Source organism: Mauremys mutica, chromosome 1 (genome assembly GCF_020497125.1).
Source record: "Mauremys mutica isolate MM-2020 ecotype Southern chromosome 1, ASM2049712v1, whole genome shotgun sequence".
Classification (NCBI taxonomy): domain Eukaryota; kingdom Metazoa; phylum Chordata; order Testudines; family Geoemydidae; genus Mauremys; species Mauremys mutica.
The window spans coordinates 359,070,269-359,095,347 of NC_059072.1; the positions used below are offsets into that span (position 1 = coordinate 359,070,269).

A 25,079-nucleotide genomic window follows, 5' to 3' on the forward strand; every position below is an offset into this window, starting at 1 on the left:
GGGGCAGCCCCACAACTAACGCTGCTCCAAAAGTGATGGATGAGGCCTGGGGAGAGTGCTGATTCAGTGCTCCCACAAGGCTCAGCCATCACCCGCCCCTGCCCAGAAGGAGATGCTCTTTACACACTTCTAAGGCATAGGGGTGACCCCATTTGTGACCCCATCTCAGGGTTCTACTGAACCTTCCATTTCTCTTGCATTTAAACCTTTCTGGGCTGTCGAATAAAGCCATTCAGACATTGGGTTAGTTGTTGTTTCAGGTCCCCAAAACTGGAACTGGGGGTACAGCTGTGGTCCAGCTCTGAGGGGAAGCAGCAGTGAGAAGAGCATAGAGAAAAAGTCCTTGTGCGCAGCTTGAGCAAATCCTGGGAGAGCTGTAGAAAAGACGGCCATTAAGAACTGGTTCCTGTGGTGAATGAAGCCGGGGAGGCCCAGGAGCTGGTGGAGGCCGGGGTGATGGGGCTGCAATTCTCCATATGGGAGAAGGCAGACAGGGGCATTCTGCATGCACTGGGGTCCAGAGAGGAGCAACCTGCAGCGACAAAACGTTTTCATTACCGACACTAACCTGCCGTGTGGTTTCAATTCCAGCCTCCGAAATGGTCCTAGAAACCGGCCGTGCACCATGTCATGCTACAATCACTCCAACCCCTCCAGCTTCCTCCTAATGGGCATTCCAGGGCTGGAGGCCACCCACTTCTGGATCGCCTTCCTGTTCTGTGCCATGTACGTTGTGGCCCTGCTGGGGAACTTCACCCTCCTCTTTGTAATCATGACAGAGCCGAGTCTGCACTTGCCCATGTACTACTTCCTCTGCATGCTGGCCTGCATCGACCTAGTGCTCACCACCTCCACCGTGCCCAAGATACTGAGCATCTTCTGGTTCCGCTCCCACGAAATTGGCTTCGAGTGTTGCGTGGTCCAGATGTTCTTTATCCACAGCTTCTCTGCCATGGAGTCCGGGGTGCTGCTGGCCATGGCCTTCGACCGCTACATCGCCATCTGCAAGCCATTGCGCTACACCACCATCGTCACCAACACCATCATCACCAAGATTGGGTTGGCCGTCTTTGTGCGGGGCATTGGGCTGATGACCCCCTTGACATGCATGGTCAGTCGCCTCCCGTACTGTGGGCCCAGGGTCATCTCCCATTCCTACTGCGAGCACATGGCCATGGTGAAGCTGGCCTATGGGAACATCACACCCAACTATTTCTACGGGATAATGGTCGCAACCTTTGTGGTGGGCTCAGACTCCATCTTCATCGCCATCTCCTACATCCTGATAGTCCGGGCCGTCCTCAGCCTTTCCTCCAGGCATGCGTGCCTGAAATCCTTCAGCACCTGCGGCTCCCATGTATGCATCATCCTGGTCTTCTACACCCCGGCGCTGTTCTCCTTCTACACGCAGCGCTGGGGCCAGAACATCCCCACGCACATCCACATCCTGCTGGCAGACCTCTACCTCTTGGTGCCGCCCATGCTGAACCCCATCATATACGGCATGAAGACCAAGCAGATCAGGGGCCGGGTGCTGAGGCCATTCTATCCAAAAGCTGAGGTCAGAATTAACTTCTGCTAAAAATAATTACTTGTGTTCATGGTGATTCTGTTCTTCTGGGTCTTGGCCAGGATTGTCAACCTAGCTGGAAGGGAGGAAGCACCAGAACTTTCATGAGAACATCTTCTTGTGGGATTTCCAGCCCGAGAGTCTCCAAGGTTCCTGTTACACTGAATATCACCAATGCTCCTTTTCCCAACAGCACCTGGTAAAAGACTGTTCCCACCTCAGAGGCCAAATTCTACACATGAATCTCTCTCTCCATCCCTTCATCCATCCCTCCTTCCAACCATCTAGCATCAATCTGCATATCTACCTATCTGTTAGCCTTGAATAGCTGCCCAAGTGTGGCTGCTGTTGACTCCAACTAGCACCTCTGTGTGTGTTCAAGCGCAGAATTCCCCCGGATGTATATTGTATCTTTCCACCATAGCTTGCGACTTTACTTGCGCTGTTACCGAAAAACTTAACTCGGCTGTGTTGTGAGAGGAAGGCTAAAAAACATCGCCCTACATTGCTCAGGGGTGTTTTTTTGTGAATCTCAGCCCTGCAAGTTACTCAGAAGCTATTTTAAAAAATCTTAACAATGTCCTGACAGTCTCCTTCTTCCACTTGTAATGTCACCTTGTCTCAAACTTTTTGGTCACCTGTTTTTTGTGTCTTCCTCACCTTTATGCCTGTTTCGTGACAAAGTTAAAGACTAATTTAAGAGAGAAACTGTATAGTGCACAATATGTACAATCACAAGAGCAATGAAAAATGAAATGATTAAAACGTGCCATTTGGAAATTGTGGGAATACTGATTGTGTACAAGGCCCATTGCACTATCCCTTGTTATTATTATTCATTAATATTGGTATTTGCACAGGGTGTCTCAGCAGAGCTCGCAATGGATATGGAAAGGGGTGAAACCAAAGCTGGAATTAGAAGGTATGAGAAAGCCTTTGTCTCTCTGCCATCCCCCAGCGCTGCACACCAGTATCTGAGCACACTCCTACTCAGTGGATTTAAGAGTCACTTTCCAAGCCCCCGTTGAGGTGAACAAAACTCCATTAATCTTCCCTTCTCTAGCCCTCATTGCTGCTGCTGTATGAGATGCAGGACTCAGTTTTAACTCTGATGAATATCATCAGCTATTCCCACAGGATTTAGGCCAGACAAACGGAAATAGCACCAGACCAGCTCCCCCTCATGCGTTTGTCACATGGAAAACACACACGAGAGTAACGCGAGGCACTCAGAACCTGTCTTCCCTGACATCATTATTGTCCCCACTGGTATTCTACTGTCCATCCAACCACATGTTTAATTTTTGATGGATGGTAACATGATGGGACACTCCTGTCAGTCCAGGTTGGGACAATTGATGTGCCTTGAGAATGGGGTCTCAGGAGAGCTGCCTACCATCGGGGAGGGAGGGTATTTCTGTCCAGGCGGAATCTTTAGAAAATGCTCTTAGATTATTCCAAATATTTTCATGTCTGGAACGTTCTTGACTGTCTGCGGAGGGGGAAGGGCCTCTGGGACAGCTCTCTAATCAGTTCTGGTTATGGAGAAAGCTGCAGAAGGAAAGTGGGATACTCATTCCAGCATGTATCTCATGCTTAATGAAGGAGGAAGTTCCCATCACTGGACGGGTCAGGAAGTGCTGTGGTTGCTGGATAGAGCCTGGCCCTGGGAACTAAGTGCTGGTGGGAGAACCCCAGGTTCGTTAAGTGGATCCCCAATCCCAACCTACATTCCTGAGAATACCCTGCTAGACTCCTACTAGGCCCAGACCCCTTGGTTCCCTCCCACAAGCCCTGAGGAGGCAGGAGTTAGCACCAGGCAGAAATGCTGCACTCAGCTAAAAACCAACAATTGAATCTGAGCAAAGACGAGCCCTCAGGCAGTGAAAGGGACCATTCAGGGGCCCCTGTGGGGAGTCACAAACACTGTCCTCCCCTCAGCTCCAGCACAAGTACAGAGTCCTCAGTGCCTCAATATACAGCCTAATACTCACTAATGTGACTGAGTGTATGTCTACACTGGAACGTAAACCCGGGCTTGAGCCCAGGCTCAGGGCTAATCGCTCGTTGCATTTACACTTTAATTGTGCTAACTCAGGGCTTGGACTCAGGGTCCCAGGACCCTGCAGGGCTGGAGGTTCCAAGCTTGAGTCAAGCTGGGACCCAGGGTATGAGCCCCATTGCTTTGCTGGGTAGCGGCAGCCCTGCTTACCTCATGTCCCAGGAGTCCATTGGAAGTATCCCACAATTCCATGGGACAACTTCCTTAGTCTTCTCTATCCCAAAAATCTACAAGCCACTCTATTGAAAACAGAAGACACCCCCTGACCTCAGACAAACAGCAGCGTTAACCCATTCTCTTCTGATCACCAGTCTGCAAACACACTGTCAGAGAGCCTCTATGCTTATAGAAACTTTTTAATTTTAAGAATAACTGAAATGTACAAACATCAAGAAATGGAACTGTGCACCAACATTGGGTGGATCAGCATTTAACAGTGTTACAGCAGGCGACAACTGTACAATGTTAACCCTCGCCCCTTTAGTTCAAAAGTTGGCTTTTCTCGCCTTTGCCCCTTGGAACTGCAGCAAAGCGAGAGAGGAAACGAATGGCCAATGGCACTTTCAAGTGATAAAATAGCAAGCCATGTCAGTCGCTTGTCAGATGCCATCAACCAAAGATATGTTTTAATGAGCCCAAGCTTCAAAAGGTGTGCTCCCCACTCACGACCAGAGATGTCCCTTGGGTAGGGTGAATCGGGGCAACCGCTCCAGGCCCCGCGCTTTGGGGGGCCCCATGGGCCGGTGTGATTGGCCAGTGTGGTCGGTCCCAGAAGACAAATCCGTCACTTCCACCCCGGACCCCGCACCCCGCTAGGGACGGCCCTGCTCACAACTGTGACTGGCAGTGTGAGCAGAATCCTCAAAACTCTCCACACGTTAGGAAAAGTGTCTTTCAGCTTTGCATCATGAATGAATTGGAGAACTTGGAGTGGAGAGCGCTTCCCAGGTACCAAAATGTAATGGATGTTGTTCAATTCAACATAGAAGTCTTTATCACTGATGTCCGAGCATTTCCCATGTGTCAGCGTCCATTGAAGTTCCGTAGGATTGTTCAAGAGTGTTTTCCCATCTGCCGTCAGTTTACTGAGGTCATATAAATGCCCCCAGGTCTTTTTGTGGTGCTTCATTTGTCGAAACCTTTCCTTGAAGGACACTCCAGCCTTGTCAATGAGTGAGCAAAAAAATCCCTCTTGAATTTTTCTTCTGAGCTTCCCATTACTCCATCTCTGCCCTCGTAACCAAACTGTCTCTTCTTCTGATGAATATGAGATTCCTTGAAGACAGGCTCAACTCCTAAGTTTTCTATCATTTCTTTGGCAGCAATGATTGCATCTTCAAATCCGTTGTCTCTGTAGGCCATAACGAGATCAAGGCAGATTCTCATCAAAGTAGTAGCAGTTGCAATGTCCATTGACTGAGTTTGTAATGCCTTGCTTAAAATGTTTACTTGGAACAGAATATCGTGCCAAACCACAAGTGAGACCAGAAATTTGAAGTCAGTAATCTGATTTGCCAGGCTTTGCACCTCGTATCAGATTCTGGCCTCAGGTTTACTTGACTGCACCAGTTCCATCTGGGTATTGTAAACCTCAGTCACTTGGTATCTCACTAGGCTTATGCTCACTCTTCAAGTCTTAAACACACGTACACTTTCACAATTACACAATAAAACAAGGTTCACAATATTGCATCTGGTCTCTCACTTCATTTCGTTCGTATATCTCACTGAATGACTGGCGATGTCCCACCCCTTATCTACACATGAGGGCCTGGCTGACAACATTCTAGGAGGTTCAAAGAAAATATCATTCTCAGAAAGTCTGGAAGGTTCCATGAGATTCTGCAAAGGTCCAGAACATTCTAGGAGGTTAGTGAAAAATGAACCCACATACAGAATGCCTGAAACATTGTACTTCAAACATTCTCTTTTCCCTTTCACGGCTAACAACAAAAACAGCACCCTGAACCCAATGCTGCCCCAAGCCCGGCACCCCAGGTGGTCTCCTGGGTTGCCTGTCCCTAAATCCAGGCTTGGACACGGTTACTTTGACTCGGATCTGTGCACTATAGTGTGGACACCAGAGCCCTAGATTTGAGCACGGGTTAGAAAAGTCTTAACATAGGGTTTAAATACCATGTAGATTCTCCAGCCCAGGGTTCTCTAACACGGGTCAACTGACTCAAGTCCCACTAAGCCTGGGCTTACAAGCAGTGTAGACATACCCTAGAGTCCAAACTGCCCCTCCCACGGTCTCTGAGCCCCCAAACACGGTGCCTCCTGCCTCTTGCAGTGTGAGCTCAGAGTGGCAAGCCCCAGTTTTAGCTGTGTTGCCTGGTGCCCAGACCTCTGGCTGCCGGGCTGGTCCGGGCTCCTCTGCTACATCTGGGCTGGTCTCCCAGCCCGGCTGTGAATGTGCTCTGGCCAGCTCTCTGGGCCAATCCCTTAGCACCTGCACCTCCAACTTCAGGCTGTGTCAGGGCCTCTTTATTCCAGAAGCAGCAGCAACATGTGTTCTCCATAAACCACATAGTTCTTCTCTCTAGCCACACCCCAGAGGTGAGCAACGAAGATGACCATAGGGATGGAATACAAGCCATATGAGCAAAAGCTGAAGGAACTGTGTATGTTTAGTTTGGAAAGAGGAGATTAAGCGGGGAAGGACCAGCGTTCCCTCTAATTTTATACGTCCACGTGCAGAATGAATTTTATTATGTGCACCAATATGGAGGTGATGTGTGACAATCACCTCCATATTGGTGCACATAACAAAATACATGTGGTGGGGGTGGGACCGAGGGGTTTGGAGTGTGGGAGGGAGCTCGGGGCTAGGGTAGAAGGTTGGTGTGCAGGGGGGTGCGGGCTGTGGGGTGGGGCTGGGGATGAGGGGTTTGGGGTGTGGGAGGGGACTCAGGGCTTGGGCAGAGGGTTGGGGTGCGGGCTCCGGGGTGGCGCTGGGGATGACACATGTGGGGTGCAGGCTATAGGGTGGAGGTGGGGATGAGGGGTTTGGGGGTGCATGTCTTTCCCTGCCGCAGCCCTGAGCCCCTGCATGGGGCTTAATAGGTGGCTTCAGCACTGCGTGGCCACGCAGCTTAGAGGGAATTTAGGACATGATAGGGGTCTTCAGATACTTGACAGGCTGCCATAAAAAGATGGGGAAAAGTTGTTTTCTCTTGCCACAGAGGGCAGGACAGGGAACAGTTGGTTCAAACTACAGCAGAACAAATTTGGATTAAATCCCAGGAAAAACTTCCTCATTGTAAGAACAGGAGGACAATGGAGCAGACACCTCGGGAGGTCGTGGAAGCTCCTTCACTGGAGGTTTTCCAAAGGAGGCTGGAGCCATCTGTCCCGGAAGGTGTAGACACAACGAACCCTGCATCTTGGCAGAGGGTTAGACTAGCTGACCCTTGCGGTCCCTTCTCACCCTGGGGGTCTGTGATTCTACGATATCAGACAATTCCAGCATGGCATCGCCCTGGAAACCTTGCTGCAGAGACAAATGGAGCAGAAGTGGCCCAGAGCCTCAGTTCAAAGTGCCCAGCTTCCCCCTCCGGAGGATCTCGTTCCTCTTTCATCCGTATTACTGCCATGCCGAACAATAGAAACGATATTCAAAAAACAGAAAGGCTGAGTCCCGCGGAGCTGTATGACACAGGGGAAGGGCTCTTGGGGGTGTGCACTGGGGGCTAGTGTAGCCCCATCCTGTCAGTTACAGTCACCGTCCGTTTACCCTCTGAGCCACGTGTCTCTCTGTGTGTCGCTGTTCGGGGCTGGACGGAGCAGCAGGACACGGCCCTGAATGGTGTATAACTGCCCATCCCCCAGGCAGGAATCCAGGCACCATTCCTGCCCTGCTCCCCGGCAGGCAATGATGGACGATAGCGCTGCCCCCTCCCCCGTTCTGCCTGCTCACTCGTGGGGGGGTCTTGGCTGCACAGTGCTGCTTCCATCCCACTGTACGGGGGCTCGGCGGCTGTGCCTCCCCCCCACAGCCATGCTGGATGCACTCACAATCAGATCTTTAGTATGTAGATTCTCCTGTTGTGCCGGGGGGCTTGTGCCAGGCCCGGCTGTTACCTATGTTAGGTCCAGATCACGGCATTGTCCAGGTGGAAACAGAGTGGCACCCACAGCCCCAGTCCCTGGGGCGTGGCAGGGCTGATAGTCCAGGGGGTTCAACAGCCACAGATCATGGGGTGCAGCGGCTCGTAGCAGGAACAGCCATGCACCCTCCAGCCACCTGGGAACCACCTCCTCTCGGGGCCAGCCCCTTCTCCTCGCCCACCTGTGGCAGCTCCGCTTCGCCCTCTGCCACCCACTGGAGATGCTGGGCTCCTCTGGCTCTGGGTGAGGACCATCGCCGGACACCACCCCACCAGCAGGGGGGCTGGGGTCAGCTCCTGGCACAGGACTCCTCATCGCTGTCCACTTCCCAGGTGTACATGGCGGTGCCGGGTGCCTTGCGGCTGGGAGGGGCCTGCCCAGCGTGGGGCTGTGACTCGAGCTGTTCGGGGTGCAGCTGAACCTTGAAATTCTGCCCCCCATTAGTAACCTATGCAGTTTTGGGGGATGTGCCCCCCATAGCCCTACAAACTCCGCCCATGACCCCTGGCACTATGGGAAAAGGGCCTCAGCCAGGGGAGGGGAGCCAGGGCGGAGCTCTGTCGTGGACGCCAAGGGATCATTTCTCTTTATGCTACTCCACAGGGTGCCAGAAATCAGAAGTTTTCCAGGGAAAATGAGCCGTAGGATCTCTGCAGTGATATCTCTGGGTTGTTATTCAAACTACCTGGAATTGTTGATAAATTGTATCATTTGACTGCACTTTGGTTCATTATTTTGTTATGAAATATACGCATGAGCCCAATGTCAGGGAGGTTGATTAATATGGCGCAGGAAAAAGGTTCAATAAGATACCAGTCTCCAAAGAGCCGTCCCGTGCAGCGATACTGCATTCACCTTACACTGACGGTGCACTCCCCCGTTACAAATTTCAGCTGCTATTATTTATATGATTTTGCAAGTTACACATTTCTTCACATGTGTACTAGTCCGGTACGGGGGCCGTGCCCTCTCAGGGGCCGCCGGGAGCCAGGCCGCCTCACTACACGGCCTGGATCAGTCTTCGGGTTCTGAAGGTCTCAGGATCCCGCCCCTCAGGCAGGGGCTGAAACAGAAGGCACACGGTCACTGCAATGGGCCCGGCCCTCAGGCAGGGCGGGGCAGCAAACGCTAGTTCCAGGCTCAGATCCTTTCTGCAGGCTGAGCAGTAACACAGTCAATAAACCCCGGCCCCCAGGCGGGGCGGGGCGGCAAACCGGCTCTCAGCTCCGGTCCTCGCAGCCAGGGCTGAGCAGTCACCAAGTCAGCAAGCCCGAGCCCCAGCTCAGGGCTGGGCACCACACAAGGGTCCAAAGGGCTCAGGTTCTTCCTGCAGGCTGAGCACCACAAAGTTAATGAGCCAAGCCCAGGCCCTCAATCAGGGCGGGGCAGCAACACAGCAGTTCTAGGCTCAGCTCCTTACAGCCGGAGCTGAGCAATAATAATAATAGTTCAGGGCTCAGGTCCTTGCCTCAGGAACTGAGCAGTAGCATCAGTCTCAGGAGGCCCAGGCCCTCAATCAGGACGGGGCAAGAAACAATAGTTCAAGGCTCAGATCCTTTTAGCAGGAGCTGAGCAATAATACCAGTTCAGGGCTCAGGTCCTTGCCTCAGGAACTGAGCAGTAGCACCAGTCTCAGGGCTCAGGTCCTTACTTCAGGAGTTGAGCAGCGGCATCAGTCTCAGGAAGCCCAGGCCCTCAATCAGGGCGGGGCAAGAAACAATAGTTCCCGGCTCAGGTCCTTATAGCAGGAGCTGAACAGTAATAACAGTCCCAGGGCTCAGATCCTTGTAGCAGGAGCTGAGCTACAGCAAGAGTTCGGGAAGCCCAGGCCCTTAATCAGGGCGGGGCAATAAACAATAGTTCAAGGCTCAGGTCCTTGTAGCAGGAGTTGAGCAATAACAAAGGGAGGTAAGTGCAGGCTTCGATGCCGGAGCGCTGGTTGGAGCGGGAGTCTGCCACCCGTGAGTGGGGTGGCAGGGGGGACACAGGCCCACCCACTCCACTGTGTCCCAGCCCGGGGCCCTAGCAGCGGCGTGGATCTGCTGCAGTCAGTGGGGATCCTGACCGCAACACACTGACATGGGCACGTCGGTGCCCTCAGCCGGACAGGGGTCGGCTACCCCAGGGCTACACTCCATCTCCCCCTCCTCAGGTACCTGCTCCCCGCTGGGCTCGGCAGCGGGGTCCCATACCATGGGCTCCTCGGCGGGCTGAAGACGGTCTAGGTCGGGCTGCTCCTCCGGACGCGGGTCAGGGCGACGCCCGGGCTGCTCCTCGGGGTATCGGGCTCGGGGCAGGCTCGGCCAGTCCACCTCGGGATACCTGGCTCGGGGCAGGCTCGGCCCGTCTACTTCAGGGTACCGGGCTCGGGGCAGGCTCGGTCCGTCTATGTCAGGGTACCGGGCTCGGGGTAGGCTCGGTCCAGCAGGAGCCCGACCAGGAGCGTCCGTCCTCTCCGGCCGCTGGGCTCCAACTGAGTGCTGAGGCCGGGCTTTTATACTTCCTGTCCTGCCCCTTGACTTCCGGGGGGCGGGAACAGGTGGCAGTGGCTCCGCCCACTGAGGGGGTTGTTCCGGTTCCTCTCTCTCAGGGGCCGCTGGAAGCCAGGCCGCCTCACTACAACACGTCACTAAAATCCAACCCATCAGATTATTCCAGTTCCCTACCTTGTTGTTCTATTCCTTCCTTAGCTTTGTTTTAGATATTAGCATTCCAGGTACTGATTTGGGAAGGTCCTTCCCTGGCTCGTACTAAGACATTAATGAATGTATCTTGATTTTGACAAGTTTTCTATCTGCTTGTGCCAAATGAGTTGTTAAGCAAATGCAAGGTGTTATGGGATACTTAACATAAGTGAATTAACAGAATTATGGTACAGGCCAGTTTCAGTGATATCACTGTTAAGAACATAAGAACGGCCGTACTGGGTCAGACCAAAGGTCCATCCAGCCCAGTATCCTGTCTGCCGACAGTGGCCAGTGTCAGATGCTCCAGAGGGACTGAACAGAACAGGGAATCATCAAGTGATCCAGCTGCTGTCACCTATTCCCAGCTTCTGGCAAACAGAGGCTAGGGACACCATCCCTGCCCATCCTGGCTAATAGCCATTGGTTGATCTATGCTCCATGAATTTATCTAGTTCTTTTTCAAACATATGTCATTCATTTGCAGGGCCGGTGCAAGGATGTTTTGCGCCCTAGGCGAAACTTCCACCTGGAGCCCCTCCCCGCACCACCACCCTGACCCCCCTCCCGCGGCAGCTCCCCCCCTCTTTCCTGAGGCACCCCCCCACGGCAGCTCCCCACCTCCCCCTCCACCCAGAGGCACTCCCCCGCCTCAGCTCACCCCTGCTCCGCGCACGAGCATGAGCACTCCGAGCACGCCGTCGCTGCTTCACTCCTCCCGCCTCCCAGGCTTGCAGCGCCAATCAGCTTAGGCGCCGCAAGCCTGGGAGGCGGGAGAAATGAAGCAGCCACGGTGCGCTCGGGAAAGAGGTGGGGCAGAGGTGACCTGGGGCGGGGAGTTCCCCTGCGTGCCGCCTCCTCCCCCTTACTTGCTGCAGGTGGCCCTCCCCACGCTCCCTTGCCCCAGCTCCCTCTGCCTAAATGCCGGCGGCGACAGGGGCGGCCGAAGATCTGGCTGCTGTGGTCGCTGCTGAAGAAAATGGTGCCCCCAAATCTCAGCGCCCTATATATATATATGGTGCAGATAATACATATTATGAATGTGATATATACCTATATGATATCCAGCGTATATTAGGCAACAGGAACAAAGGTAAAGCAAGACTTTTTCCCCGAGTATTTTATTCACACACCCACACCACTCTGTTTCATTTATTTATTGTTAGTATCAGAAAGTGAATATTGAATACTGTGTGCCTGAGATTACTGTGGTGAGGCTTTGGGGAGTTTTGAGGTGCACTTTGAGGCAGAAACACCCTTTATCATCCGTCTCTCTCGATCTGGTGCGTTGTGCTGCTGTGTGGTTGTGACGTTCCCCTGGTGTTCTCTGGACAAGTGATCTGCTAGGTCTCTCCAATCCTTGACTCAGGGAGCCAGCCTTACCCTGCTCTGCTGTGAGAATCCCTAATCCTTAGGCTGTTCACGCACAGCCTCTGGCACGTGAGCTGCTCCCAGCTACGTGAGTGAGCACTTTTGTCCAGCCACTGCCTGGATTGTGCAACTGAATGATACTAGCCAGTATCTCCGGTCCCAGATGCAACCCTAGGAACCTCCGTCTTGCTGTGTCCAGTTATGCCCACTGGATGATGCAAGCTTATATGAGTTTGTCAATTCAACAAAGAAATTGATATGTACCAGGCTTGTTTTCCCAAGGGGAGTCTCTGACATGCTTCAAACCAAACACACTGCTTCAGGTAGAATAAACAAACAGATTTATTAACTACAAAATATAGATATTAAGTGATTATAAGTCAAAACATAACAAGTCAGATTTGGTCAAATGAAATAAAAGCAAAATGCATTCTAAGCTGATTTTAACACTTTCAGTGCCCTTACAAACTTAGATGCTTCTCACCGCAGGCTGGCTGGTTGCTCTTCAGCCAGGCTCTCCTCTTTGATCAGCACATCAGTCGCTTGGTGGTGGTGGCTGTAGATGGAGGTGGAAGAGAGAGGAAGAGCCTGGCAAACGTCTCTCCCTTTTATCATGTTCTTTCTTCCCTCTCGGCTTCCCCCCCTTCAGAGTCAGGTGAGCATTACCTCATCGCAGTCCCAAACTGACCAAAGGAAGGGGGGGGTGACTCACTTGAGAGTCCAACAGATCCTTTGTTGCTGCCTAGACCAGTGTCCTTTGTTCCTGTGAGGCTGGGCTGGGTTTGTCCCATACGTGCCCTGATGAGGTGTGAACTGCCCCTCTGCTCCTGGAGAGTTTTACCTGGGTTTGTTTTAAGCCATGAGGACACATTTTCAGCCTCATAACTATATACATGAAATTACAACCTATAACATCACCATAACAACCATGCTCAGTGCATCATGAGCCTTCCTAAGACACCCGACATGACAAACTTTGCATTGGATACCACACAATTATTATAAGGATGAACATCGGGATACAGGATGTTCCCCCGAGGTACAGAGTGTCACACCTCCCTGCTTAGTTCACAACAAGAGGGTTAGTCACTGACTAGTTCGAAGGCAGTGTGCCCAGGATCTTCTTTCCTGGACAGGGTGTCTGCTACCAGGTTCTCCCTTCCCTTTATGTGTATAATTTCCATATCAAACTCCTGCAGGATCAGGCTCCAGCGCAGAAGTTTGGAGTTTGTGTTATAGTTCTTTTGGCATCCAGCCATGAAGGCCATGATGCGTTGTGCCTCAGTTTCCCCATTCACACACAGCAAACTAGGTTTTTTTATGGTTTCTCTGCTGTGATAAGCTTTAAATCTGTTTACAGGTATTAACTGAGAACTGGCATTACCTTAATTTTTAACATCAGTATCAAAATTCTTATCCCACGACTTAACATTAATGCCAACATTTTTATCACAGATGGGTGTTTACAAATATCTTTATGATACCACACCCTCCGTTCAGACAGTCTGGTTTGAGGTTGCTTCGTTCATTACTCATGGTGTTCTTTGGCTCTCTTTCCTGTAATCAGTCACTGGCTTTTCTTTCCCTCCAGGGTTCCCCTCTGCCTGGGTTCTTATTCTAATCATGTGTCTGGGATTTTGGTACCTCAGGGTCTGGCAAGATAGAGTTTAGGGAGATCCTGAACATTGGCTGGCCCTTTGGGGAGCGGTCTCCCAACCCCACGACTGTACATATGCAAAAAATCCAGCTCCCTTTTTGGGGTTACCCTGTGTTTTCCCCTCCCAGCACTGAGTCCTTCCCTGCCCCCTAAAGGGCTGTGATCTGTGCCCTCTGGGCTAGATGTGTTTACCCCTCAGTCAGATTCACCTTTTCCCAGTAGCTTTCCCATAACTGTTCTCTGTGTCTCACCAGCCTGGGGGAAAACACCCCCTTCTCTGTCAGTTGGGTGATTTGTGTTCTTACAAACTACCACCTGGCAATGTCCTGGTCCCAACTCCTCTGCTGTCACAGGCGTCGGAGCTGCAGCTTGATGTAAAGAGGCACAGTTACCTTCCAAAAACTTTTCAGAAATAGCATCCTGAAAAACTGGGATCTGGATTCGGGTACTGTCCGCCATCCCTTTCCCTGTCCCTGAGAAGTCAGCTGTGTGACTGCTCCCCCCCAGGAAGTCGGTCACACAGTTCCCTCTCAAAACCTGGCTCATGCGCTGAGTGCCAGGGTGCACAGATGCTGACTCAGGCATTCTGTCCTGGGCATCCTCTCCCAACTGAGCAGTGAGGAAACATTCCTGTACCCCCACTATTCCTTCCCCAGTTTCCTCCTCTGGACCCCCTTCTAAGACTCATTTCTCTGTGCTTCCTAGAGCGGGCTCTGTGTCTGGTTTAGCTGCAACTTGCTGGCAGCTAACAACCTGAGCAGTTGTCTCCCTGGCAGGCATCACACCCCCGTCCCTTCCTGATGTGGTCTTGCCTCCAGCTGCAGTGCAGGAGCTGGTCTCAACTCTGTCCTGCCTGGAATCACGTGGCTTCCCCCTTCTGCAGGAGAATCAAGGAGACTCTCTCTCATTTTCTCAGCAGTTCCTGAGATCTGACCCTTTCTTTTGGGGGTCTCAGCATAAAACTCCCTCCTGCTGCAGGCAAATACTTTAATCTGAGCTACATGGAAAAAATCATTACCAAGGAGCAGGTTGACTAGGAGGTGTTCCATTACCCCCATGTAGCAATGAATGAAGCCAAGTCAGTTAGTTTGTTTTGGTGGAGTGCCCCGAACGGGAGTTTTCCACGTTCTTTTATTATAATGGTTACATAAATTATTTTATTATGCGCATGTACTAACACAAGCCAGCTTCCTTGCCCCCTCTCCTGATTGGTGCTTTATGCACTGCGTACTCCAGTGTTATGCACTTGGTCGGCGCTTTATCAGTGAGTCTCCTGACCGGAAGTGTGTGTGGGGGGTGGGAACCACTTCAGCCGCTCTGAATCCGGGGGCGGCTTTCCAACTTCCTCAGTGCTTAAGAAGTGTAACATTCCTACACCCCCACAGTCAAAACACTTTCTAAATCTTCCCACACCACATGGATTTTAGCTAGTGGTACGAGGAATCTGCTTTCGCCCACCGCCCCAATCTCTGCCATTTGGCCAGGTAACATACTGGCCTTTGGGACCACACTCTGCTTAACCAGAGGGATCTGGGTCCCTGTATCTCTTTGCCCCAAGCATTTCCTGCCATCAATTTGGACAACCTTAACTAGCTCCATATCTGGCTCTGCAGAGGTTAACCTCACAAAACCAATCTGATAGGGTTTCAATTGCTTGGGGGGTTTCTGTGTGAGGACAGAAGAACTAACATGAGTTATTGGTTGATTGCTTCCTCCTAGCATAGGGCATTTATTCCTCAGGGGAGTCAGTGGAATTACACTGATAGAACTTTTTGGGCTCTTCTGCTTTTACAGGAGATTTGGGATGAGGGTTAGAGGAACGGTTCTGGGGAGGTGAGTACCCAGCCTCCCAGCCACCCTCCCTCTTGCTAGGGATAAAATGTGATCGCCCCTTCCTACCAGCTTCAAACCCCTCTTTCTTTCTGTGGCCTCCCCTCAGCATACTCCTCAGCCTGTTCAAAGACATCAGCTAAAAAAGCCATCTCATCCACAGTCTTTACATCTCTATCCCATAGACACTGCTTTATTTCAGCCTTACATATGCTTGAGAAATGTTTTTGAGCAACAAGATCAAGCAGTCCTTCAAAACATACCACCTCTTTACCCTGCTCCCATTTTCCCAACAAATCTTTCATTTTGTTTACATGTTCTCCATTAATCATCCCTCTTAAGATTCCTAAATTTAATTCTATATGTTTTGGGGATAATCTGAAAACTTCATAAAACTGTATCTAAAGCATCTTGAATAGGCATTCCATTGAATACATTTCGAGCTTTACCAGTTAATTTCGCAATGAGGGTATGAACTCTCTTATCATGAGGGATTCCATATATTACGGAAAGCCTTTCAAAGCTAGTCAGATATTCAGCAATATTGCCCTGCTCACTGTATGCAGGACATAGTGTTCCTGTTTGTGGATTTTTGGAGTGATTGGAGTCGATGGCACGTCCGTGGCTGTGTGCAGGTGTATCAGTAATTAATCTCAGATGCTCCAGTACAGCAAGAGAAGGTGCAAGGATCCTTCACACTCATCTTTGTAAATAGCGCTACGCACACGGGGCCAAGTGAGGACAACGTCACGGCCAAGACCACCTTCTGGACAGCAGTGCTAAGCTCGTGTAGGGAATGGTGTATTGCTCCCTGTGAGTCAGAGATGGAGTTTCCATCCCAGCATACACAAAGCCACAGGAATGCTGTCTACGTTACTCAGAAAAGCTCTCCTGCATCCTCTGCTTCCTGATCACTCAGCAGCCCCCTCCTGCTCAGCCTAGAAGCTTTTCCCTCGGACCAAGAGAAGCACCCGGGCACGAATCTGTTTGGTTTTCACACCATATATAATGGGATTCATCATGGGAGGAAAGAGGAGGTAGAAATTGGCCATCAGGATGTGTACATGTGGGGCGACTTGGTGGCCGAATCTGTAAATTATTGAGGAGAGGATCACTGGTGTGTAGACCATTAAGATGGCGCAAAGGTGGGAGCCACAGGTGCTGAAAGCCTTGAGCTGCTCTTTCTTGGACGCCAGGCTTAAGACAGCCCTTAGGATCTTGACATACGATAGGGAGATGAACATCAGATCCAGCCACGCGATGAAGAGAGCTAGAATGATCCCATAGAAGTTATTGAACCTGGTGTTGGCACAGGCCAGATTGACCACGGCCATGTGCTCACAGTAGCAATGGGAGATGACGTGGGACCCACAGTAGGGCAGCTTGCTGAGGAAGAAGGGCAGAGGGATCACTAGCAGAACAGCCCGGGCCAAAGCCGCCAGCCCGATCTTTGCTATCACTGAATTGGTCAGGATGGTGGTGTACTTGAGGGGATTGCAGATGGCCACGTACCTGTCGAAGGCCATGGCCACCAAAAGAGCAGACTGCATCATGGCGAACGAGTGAAGGAAAAACATCTGCACCAAGCAGGCATTAAAGCTGATCTCCCTGGAATTAAACCAGAAGATGCTCAGTATTTTCGGCATGGTGGTTGTGGATAAAACCAGGTCGATCACGGCCAGCATGGTGAGGAAATAGAACATGGGCTTGTGTAGGGAGGGCTCTGTCTTGATAACATACAAGAGGGTGCAGTTTCCTAGAAGGGCCACGCTGAACACTGAGCAGAAGGGGATGGAGATCCAGAGGTGCAGAGCTTCCAGCCCTGGGATGCCCATCAGGAAGAACACTGATGGATCAGAGCTTGTGCTGTTGGAACCTGACAGGTTATCTTGTTGTGGCATCTTTTGTGAGGCTCACATCAATTTCTTTCCTTTCAATAAAACGTAACACATGGAATGAAGAGAACCTGTAAATTAAATACATACAATGGGGCCAATCTCAGCTCTGGAAGAAGTGTATTGACTTTTTGTTGAGTTCATCAGTCATGTTGCAATAACACTAATCATACAAACCCTTACATTTTTCTGTGCAAACTCATTTAGAGTTTTTAGAATGTCATTACAAGTCTTGAGTAATGAACCCCACTTGGTTACAAGTATCCTACCTGGTGTGCTTTCTGCCGTGAAGTAACTAGTATATCTGGCTGCAGAGCACTTGCTTTCAGCCTAGGAATACCTGGCATGTTAAGCTGCATGTAGCAAGATGTATCTGGTACATTCAGCAGCACATTCTGGACATTCAGCCTGGATGCATGTAGTACATTGGGGAACATGCCCACCAGCTTCAGAGCCGGAGCCTCAGCATCTACACAGCTATTCTTAGCGTGGTACCCCGAGAAGCACGAGCCTGTCGACCCGAGCTGTGAGACTACCTGCCGCTCGCTGCGTAGACATCCCCAAAGAGCCTATGAGTCTGATCCTGCTCCCACTGAAGTCACGGGGAGAACTCCCCACTGACTTCCGGGATAACTGAGCTGTTCTTTTTAGGTGACAAATCTGAGGGACTGTCCCTGGTGTCAGAAGAAGAGATTTTGGAACAAACTAATAAATTAAACAGTAATAAGTCACAGGACCAGATGGAATTCACACAGGAATTCTGAAGGAATTAAAATATCAAATTTCAGAACTATTAACTGTGGTATGTGACCTATAACTTAAATCACCCCCTGTACCAGATGACTGGCAGATAGCAAATATGATGTCAATTTTTAGAGAAGGCTCCAGAGGTGATCCTGGCAATTACAGCCCAGTGAGCCTAACTTCAGAACCAGGCGACATTGGTTGGAACGATAGTAAAGAACAGAATTAACAGACATGTAGATGAACAAGATTTGATGGGGAAGAGTCAACCTGGCTTTTGTAAAGGGAAATCATCCCTTACCAATCTAGGAGAATTCTTTGAGGAAGTCAACAAACGTGGACAAATGAGGAGAAATGCAGAGACTATTTTCACAAAGGGAAAAAATATTACAAGCTGCTACAGCCCATATTGATCGAAGGTTGTTGAAAAAATTATTAATTATTTCATTAACTGAGAAAAAATTGTGATCAAATAATTATGGAGTCATAGATTTTCGGGCAAGAAGGGACCATTCTGATCACCTGCTCTGACCTCCTGAGTAAACAAGGGCACAGAATTTCATCAGGTGAGTTCTGCATCTAGCCCATAACGTCACGTGGAGTGAGACCGTATCGCTGAGAAAGGCGTCAAGTCTTGATTTAAAGACTTCAAGTGATGGCAACCAACCACACCCCTAGCTAAGATGTTCCAAATGTTAGTTCATCTTCCTCTTTAAACGTGCACCTTGTTTCTAGCCTAAATTTGTCCAATCTCAGGTCCCAGCCATTGGATCTAATTCTGTCTTTGTTTTCTAGATTAAAGAACCTTCTACAGTCAGAAATCTCTTCCCATCTATGGACTTGGAGACTGTGATCAAGTCACTTCTTAACCTTCTCTCGGATAAACTAAATAGACTGAGCTTCTTCAGTCTCTGCCTATAAGCCACGTTCTCCAGCTCTGAAATCATTTGTGTTGCTCTTTTCTGAACCCTTTTCAATCTGTCAACAACCTTTTTGAAGTGAGGACACCGGACCTGGAAACTCTGTCCAGAGATGGTCTCTCCAAGCTGTACACCTCTCTATTTCCACTCCATATTCCCCTGCTTATACATTCAAGAAGGGCATTTGTTCTCTCCATCACAACACTGCACTGGGATCTCATGTACAGCCTGCTTTACATCAAGACTCCCAGCTCTTTTTTGAGTCAGTCCTTGCTAAAACATTGCCCCTGTTAAAGTTAGACTTAGGACTCACAGTTTGTCAGACCACTTTGTTTTATTAGCACAGCGCTTTGCTAATAACACCCAGATAATGTGAGCACCATGCAAGACACAAACTATTTTATTCATACAAATAAAAGGGTGAGCACTTAACAAGATAACAAAGGAAGCAGAATCTGATGTTTACCTGGGCTAGGCATGCATATCTTATTTTTTTACTAACTATTATTGATCTTCTGTTAATGTTTCGCCATTAGCACCCTTGATTATGCCTAATGGGTTTTTTTCTGGCATCTGTATTTTAACATTTTTTATTTCTGCTTAAAGGTACATACAACATTTCTTTAATTCATTCTTATTTTTACAATATAATTCATTTTACTTTTACAATCCCTCCTTTTGGTCAAGCTTACGCCTGACCAACATTTTACTGGCTTTTCCATATTAACCGTTTTTTATTTTTTTTTGTTTATTAGCAATATTTAAAATTATTATATTAGCACTTTGTTTTCGGGCAGTTACCTGGGTGGCATGCCTTACCCGATTTTGGACACAACAGGAGACAAACTGAAAACATACAAAAATTATTAGGATTTTAAACAGGAGTGTCAGGGCTTTCTGAAACAACCAGTTTTTTATGCCAGAGAAATTGAACAGGTTACTTAGCCACTTTTTATGGGGAAGATATGAGATTTGTTTTAAGTGGCTAGAGCGATTTATTACCTTATTGGTATTGTTAGGTATAAACACACAACACTGTTTTTTAATGAGAGCACGGGGGGTTTTTTTGGCCGCCAGCACTATGTTTAATGCCTGACGGTTTTGGAGGGCCACCTGTCGGATTGCCCCTGTTTATTTGGCCAGGGCTTTTAAACTTTTTTTAGTTTTATTTGCCATTATTTTAACTACTGCTTGTAACCATAGGAGCCTTTTTGCCTGGTGTATTACTTTCCCAAGTGGGATAAAGGAAATGCCAATAGCCTTTTTTCAGGTGTTATTTCTGTTTCATATTGTGTTAAATGGACAAGGTTTTTTAGTGAGGTCTGGGGAACTGAGTGGGATAGCCAGGACAGGAACACCAGTTTGAGAGTGGGCTGGGATGTGGCTGCAGACCAAGCATTTAGAAAAAATAAGGGCCTGAGCTATTTACACTTGCTGCTGGATAAAAGAATTGTTATTGTGGACTTTCCAGACCTTAAGACACCAGCAGCCGAGGAATAGGCACCACCAGAGGCTCATGTTGCAGGCAGGGCCCTCTTGGTTTTGACAGCCTTAACTGAGGAAACCGCAATTACGGTTTTATGTTCAGCAGGCAGCAGGCGCTAGGCTTGCTACTGGTTTTTTTTGGGCCTTGCTTTAGGTTGTTGTTTGCTTCTGGCAACCCTTAGGAGAACGTAGATTGTAAGGTATTGCAGGCTGTTTTTGTACTTTTTTTTTGGAGTTAAAATTGACTCTGTGTGGTCCTGAGGTGATGATTGATTTGCTGGGGGTGGTGCGTTTTTACACTGCGAAGCATGTATTTACTTTGCGATGCCAGACAGTTTAACAGTCGTCTTGCTAGTAAGCAGTGCCTGATGATTTTTTGATGTTTTTAAAAGTTTTTTACTACTTTTTTTTTGACTCTGGCTATAACAATGGCCTTCACACCTTATCTTTTTCTGATGCATACATTTTTTGTTTACACAAACAGATTGAGAATACAAACAGTAGTATTTTATATTGAGCAAAAAGGCATTGCAAATTAAACCTTGCTAAGTTTTACAATTAATAACCAAGACAATTTACATTGAGACCCAGGCCTTTAATGTTTTTTTAATTTACTTAACATAGACACAATAGAGAATTCTGTTTTTTACTACCTAAATTTTAAAACAAAGAGTTAGAGAGGGCCCAATTTGTAATGCGTATGGGAAAACAGAATTTTATAGTCCCAGAGGGTTATTTTTTTTTGCTATTTAAAAAGGATGGCTAGCAGGATGAAATTAAATTATACAGGCATTTTTTTGGAAAAGGGCCCATTTTTTTTAGAATGGCTGCAAAGAAACCAAGAATTCTTTCTTTTTCACATGGTTCTTTTAAACATTTTTACGAAGTTTAACTGTTTAATTTTTCAAGCCTTTGTAGAGTTAACTTTTAACTTTTTTTTTTAAATTACTTGTTTATCTTTTAAAATGACACCTTTATCACCTCAGATTTCACCATTTTAAATATTGTTCCAGGGGTTTATGCCTGCACTTACTGCTTTTTTTACTCCTGACACTATGCCGTTAGGGCTTCCAATCTGTTTTTCAGTTTCTTTATCTGTTGCTTGGCCGCTTTTCTGGGCTCGATCCTGCTTTTTTTCCAATGAACCGTTTGTGAGTGATATTGTGGTCATTTCACAATTTTGAAAGAAATGTTGAAGGAACGGGACCAGGAAGGGTGGGGGCTAGTTGAGGAGCGCCCCCTTCCCCATTGCTGAATTGGTAGTGGAACACTAAAGAATCAGTTTCTGAGGCAGACAAAAAAGGGGAAGAGAACAAGGGGATTTTTGTCCTTTTTACAATGAGATGGGAGTATCTATTGGGTTTCCGGGAAACTGGGCGGGCTGAAGCCCGCCCAATGCTAAAGGATCCCCCCCCCCAGCCTAAGGGCAGGAGCTACAGGACCTCAGAAACCCACTAATTTCGGGGGACAACTAATAAAAGAACAGGGACAGGCGTGCAGTCAAAGGGTCAGCAGAAGGGCGCCTGACGGGGACACCGAGCAGAGAACCCCGGACAGCGCCCACTGCGTCAAGGGAGCCAGTGGACGCCGCCCAGAGGAACTCCACCCGGATACGTATGAAGGGGGCTGGATTGATCCGGAGTGGGGTTTTTTTCAGAAATGGGTATAGGGGAGCGCTCGGTCTGGTGGTGGGAGAGGAGGCTTTTAATGAAGCTTTTAACTTATTATTTGAATATTAGAGAGAGGCGAGTTTTGATTTTGTCCACCTATGATTTGCCTCTTCCCACCACTGCATGAAACAATTAACCTCTCCTTTAGCCAATTTAGTTTTAGGTTGGCCGAGTTTGTCCTTTAAGATGTCCTCTCGGTCTTTGTTTCAAGATAAATAAGACACAATAAAGAGTCTCTCACAATGCAATTGTAGAAAGGGAGAGAACTATGGCTCTGTAGGTGTAACCCGAGCATCCCTTTGAATACTCAGTAGTTTCTTCGCATAGTTTTTTTGTTTTTTGATGGAATTAAATAGTTCTCTTCTAAATGATCATCGTCACTCTTGTCTCACGTATACAGGCGTTAACCCAGAATCATTCCAGTATTACCCCAGTGTGACTGACAGTAGATTGGGCCCAAAGCTTTCCATTTCCTTTAAAAATCTCCTATTTAGAAAGATCCTGATTAGCTTTAATATAAACTGCCCCAGCTCACCTGAACCCTGGCTGCGTCTTCTTCCCTCACAGCACATGCTGAAGTCACACACAAACAGCAGGACTCTGCACTCAGCGGGGATCAACTGGGTGACAGAATTTATGTCTTCTAATGACACCCTGCTGACTTCATTCCCCATGTGGGAGTTGAGACACTTGGGTCACTATAAAGGTACGTTTGGTGGGGGCTGTGACTCGAGCTGTTAAGGGGGGCCTGGTGTAAGGGCAAAAATAATATGAGATCTGAGCTGTGTCCTATTTCCAGAAATAAAGAGTAAAATGCGGTGTCGTCAAATAATTTGTATTTTATATTAGAGGGAAAAATGAATAAGAAAAAATCCAAAGAAAAAAGTCTGCAAGAGGAAGCAGGAGAGAAAAGATTCAGAAAATATTTAAACAAGCCACCTAACTGAACCCTTCTAGTATCTCTGTGCATCAGAGTGTTTGAAATCTAAGTTCACTTGCTTCCAGGCTCTGTGCCTAGGATTCATATAAATGCTCCTGTCTAGTCTCTCCTCTCCAGGGCTATACCCCACGTGACCACTTTTACTTGCTTGTGTTGTCAGAGCGGTACAGGTGTGGTGCTCTGCTTTCTCCTTGTTGATATCACTCGGCTGCGTGTGTGAGTTCCCTCTGTGTGCTGCCCCAGCTCTGCAGATAGCTGACACAGCAGACCCGACAAGAATCCCCAATGACCACAGAGTCCAGTAAGGTGCAAAGTCACGTCAACTAGGTTTATTGCGATCTCGGACACAATTGCAGTTCCCTGTAGGTTTCTTAACCTAATTCAGGGCATACTACGAGAAAGTGCCTCTTGGCAAGGACCCGGCTTAGTGGCGGGACTTTCCACTCCCCCTACGGCCGGACAAAGGCACCTCCCCAGGGATACCTTCTTATACACAGATACAAACAAGTTACACATCACACTTGACGTATTGAGGTGCAACCTCTCTACGTAGCAAGTTACAACCCTTCTACGTATTACGGTACCGCCTTCTACCTTGTACATGTTGGTTCGAACAAAACAACTCTATCCATCATTTTACCCTTTTGCCCCTGTCATTGGGATGGGTCGGCCTGTCCTCCTGTTATCTATGGAATGTTTCAGTATAATATGTTCTAGTGCTGTGTTTATGCTAGGTGAATATATATTTCTGCAGCATCAGCCCTTTTCGTGCCAGCTTCTGTGAACAGGGCCTACCTCTGTCTCACAGCTTAACTTTGCTTTATGTTAGCAAAGTCTTGACCATTACTTTAGTTCAGGCCTAAGGCCTCATACTGGGCCTTTATCAGGGCCTGCACTTACTACAGCTTGTTTTATGAAATGAAGATTTAAGCTAGTTCAATAAATTGTTTAGGAAACTTCTGGCTTTAACCAGCGACTGAATGCCAATCTAACGCGTGTGGCTAAGATGACACCTCTCTCACTATAAAACATCTACAATTTGCCCGCCTGTTTACACAGATCCCGGAATGTAGTTTTACTGCTTCTACTTTGCTTCTAAACGTGTTTACTAGTTTTTTAATATTATGTGCAAACGACAGCTATAAATGTGAATTCAGGTGATTTCTGCCTTACATAGAATATTTGAAAGAAATCGCTAAATCAGTGGTTCCCAAACTTTTGAGGGTCATGCCCTCCCCCTTATCTCTGTCCCAGGCCTCATGCCCCCCCAGCTCCAGAGCTGGGCTGGGAACGGGGCTGTGGCTCGGGGGTGGGAGAACAGCATGAACAGGGGTGTATGGGGGCGGAGGCTGGGGCTGCAGCTGGGGATGGACTTGGGACTGGGAGTGGGACCATGGCCAGGGAGTCAAGGCTGGGTGTGGGAGCGGAGCTGCAGCTGGGCTATGATGGGGGCCAGCAGCTGGCGTGTGGCCAGGTGCAGCTCCACACCCTGCCTCACCACCGGGCTGGGAATTGAGCCACAGCCAGAGGCCAAGGCTGGTGGCTGGAACAGGGTTATAAATGAACAAACCAGTTGATCAGACGGCAAATATGAGAAAAGTGTTTGTACAAGAAGAACCACGTGTGACTCAAAATAGTGGGGGCATCACCTCCTTGAATTGATACCAAAACAGTTATGAGGAGTTACCCTCCTAGGCTTTGCTTCTCTATACTCTAAACTATATTGACCTGGGATAAAATCACTTGTCACTCAACAGCTTAAAACACCCCCTTTGCCCACTAAACAGACACCAGCTTAACTCTAGAGGGCAGTGTCTGGTGGTACACGGTTGAATTACGTACAAGATGGCGTCTTCTCTTTTGAAAACAAAAGAAGGGATTTTCAGACCCAACGAGGGTTTTTTATGGAACTCGGTAACGTCAGAACAGCAAAACGCTGCTGTGAATTGTTCTGAGGGCCCAGTAAATGGATTGGAGAAACTCTTCTCATAGACTCATACAGTCTAAGGTCAGAAGGGACCATTATGATCATCAGTCTGACCTCCTGCACAACGCAGGCCACAGAATCTCACCCACCCAGTCCTGTAACAACCCCCTAACCTATGTCTGAGTTATTGAAGTTCTCAAATTGTGGTTTGAAG

At 48.6% G+C, this 25,079-nt stretch overlaps 2 protein-coding genes across 2 annotated transcripts; one reads left to right on the plus strand and one right to left on the minus strand.

Moving 5' to 3' along the window:
- The first annotated feature begins 625 nt into the window (after window positions 1-625).
- LOC123362024 (olfactory receptor 52E4-like) lies at window positions 626-1,582 on the plus strand. Its single transcript, XM_045002286.1, has one exon. It carries the CDS (start codon window positions 626-628, stop codon window positions 1,580-1,582), a length of 957 nt encoding a protein of 318 aa, XP_044858221.1.
- Window positions 1,583-16,166: 14,584 nt separating this feature from the next.
- Window positions 16,167-17,324, minus strand: LOC123351398 (olfactory receptor 52K1-like). Its single transcript, XM_044990711.1, has one exon. It carries the CDS (start codon window positions 17,183-17,185, stop codon window positions 16,223-16,225), a length of 963 nt encoding a protein of 320 aa, XP_044846646.1. The 5' UTR covers window positions 17,186-17,324; the 3' UTR covers window positions 16,167-16,222.
- Between the last annotated feature and the right edge of the window lie 7,755 nt (window positions 17,325-25,079).

Excerpts from the sequence above, each read along its gene's own strand:
- LOC123362024 (XM_045002286.1), top strand. The coding sequence starts at position 626 with ATGTCATGCTACAATCACTCCAACCCCTCCAGCTTCCTCCTAATGGGC.
- LOC123351398 (XM_044990711.1), bottom strand. The coding sequence starts at position 17,185 with ATGCCACAACAAGATAACCTGTCAGGTTCCAACAGCACAAGCTCTGAT.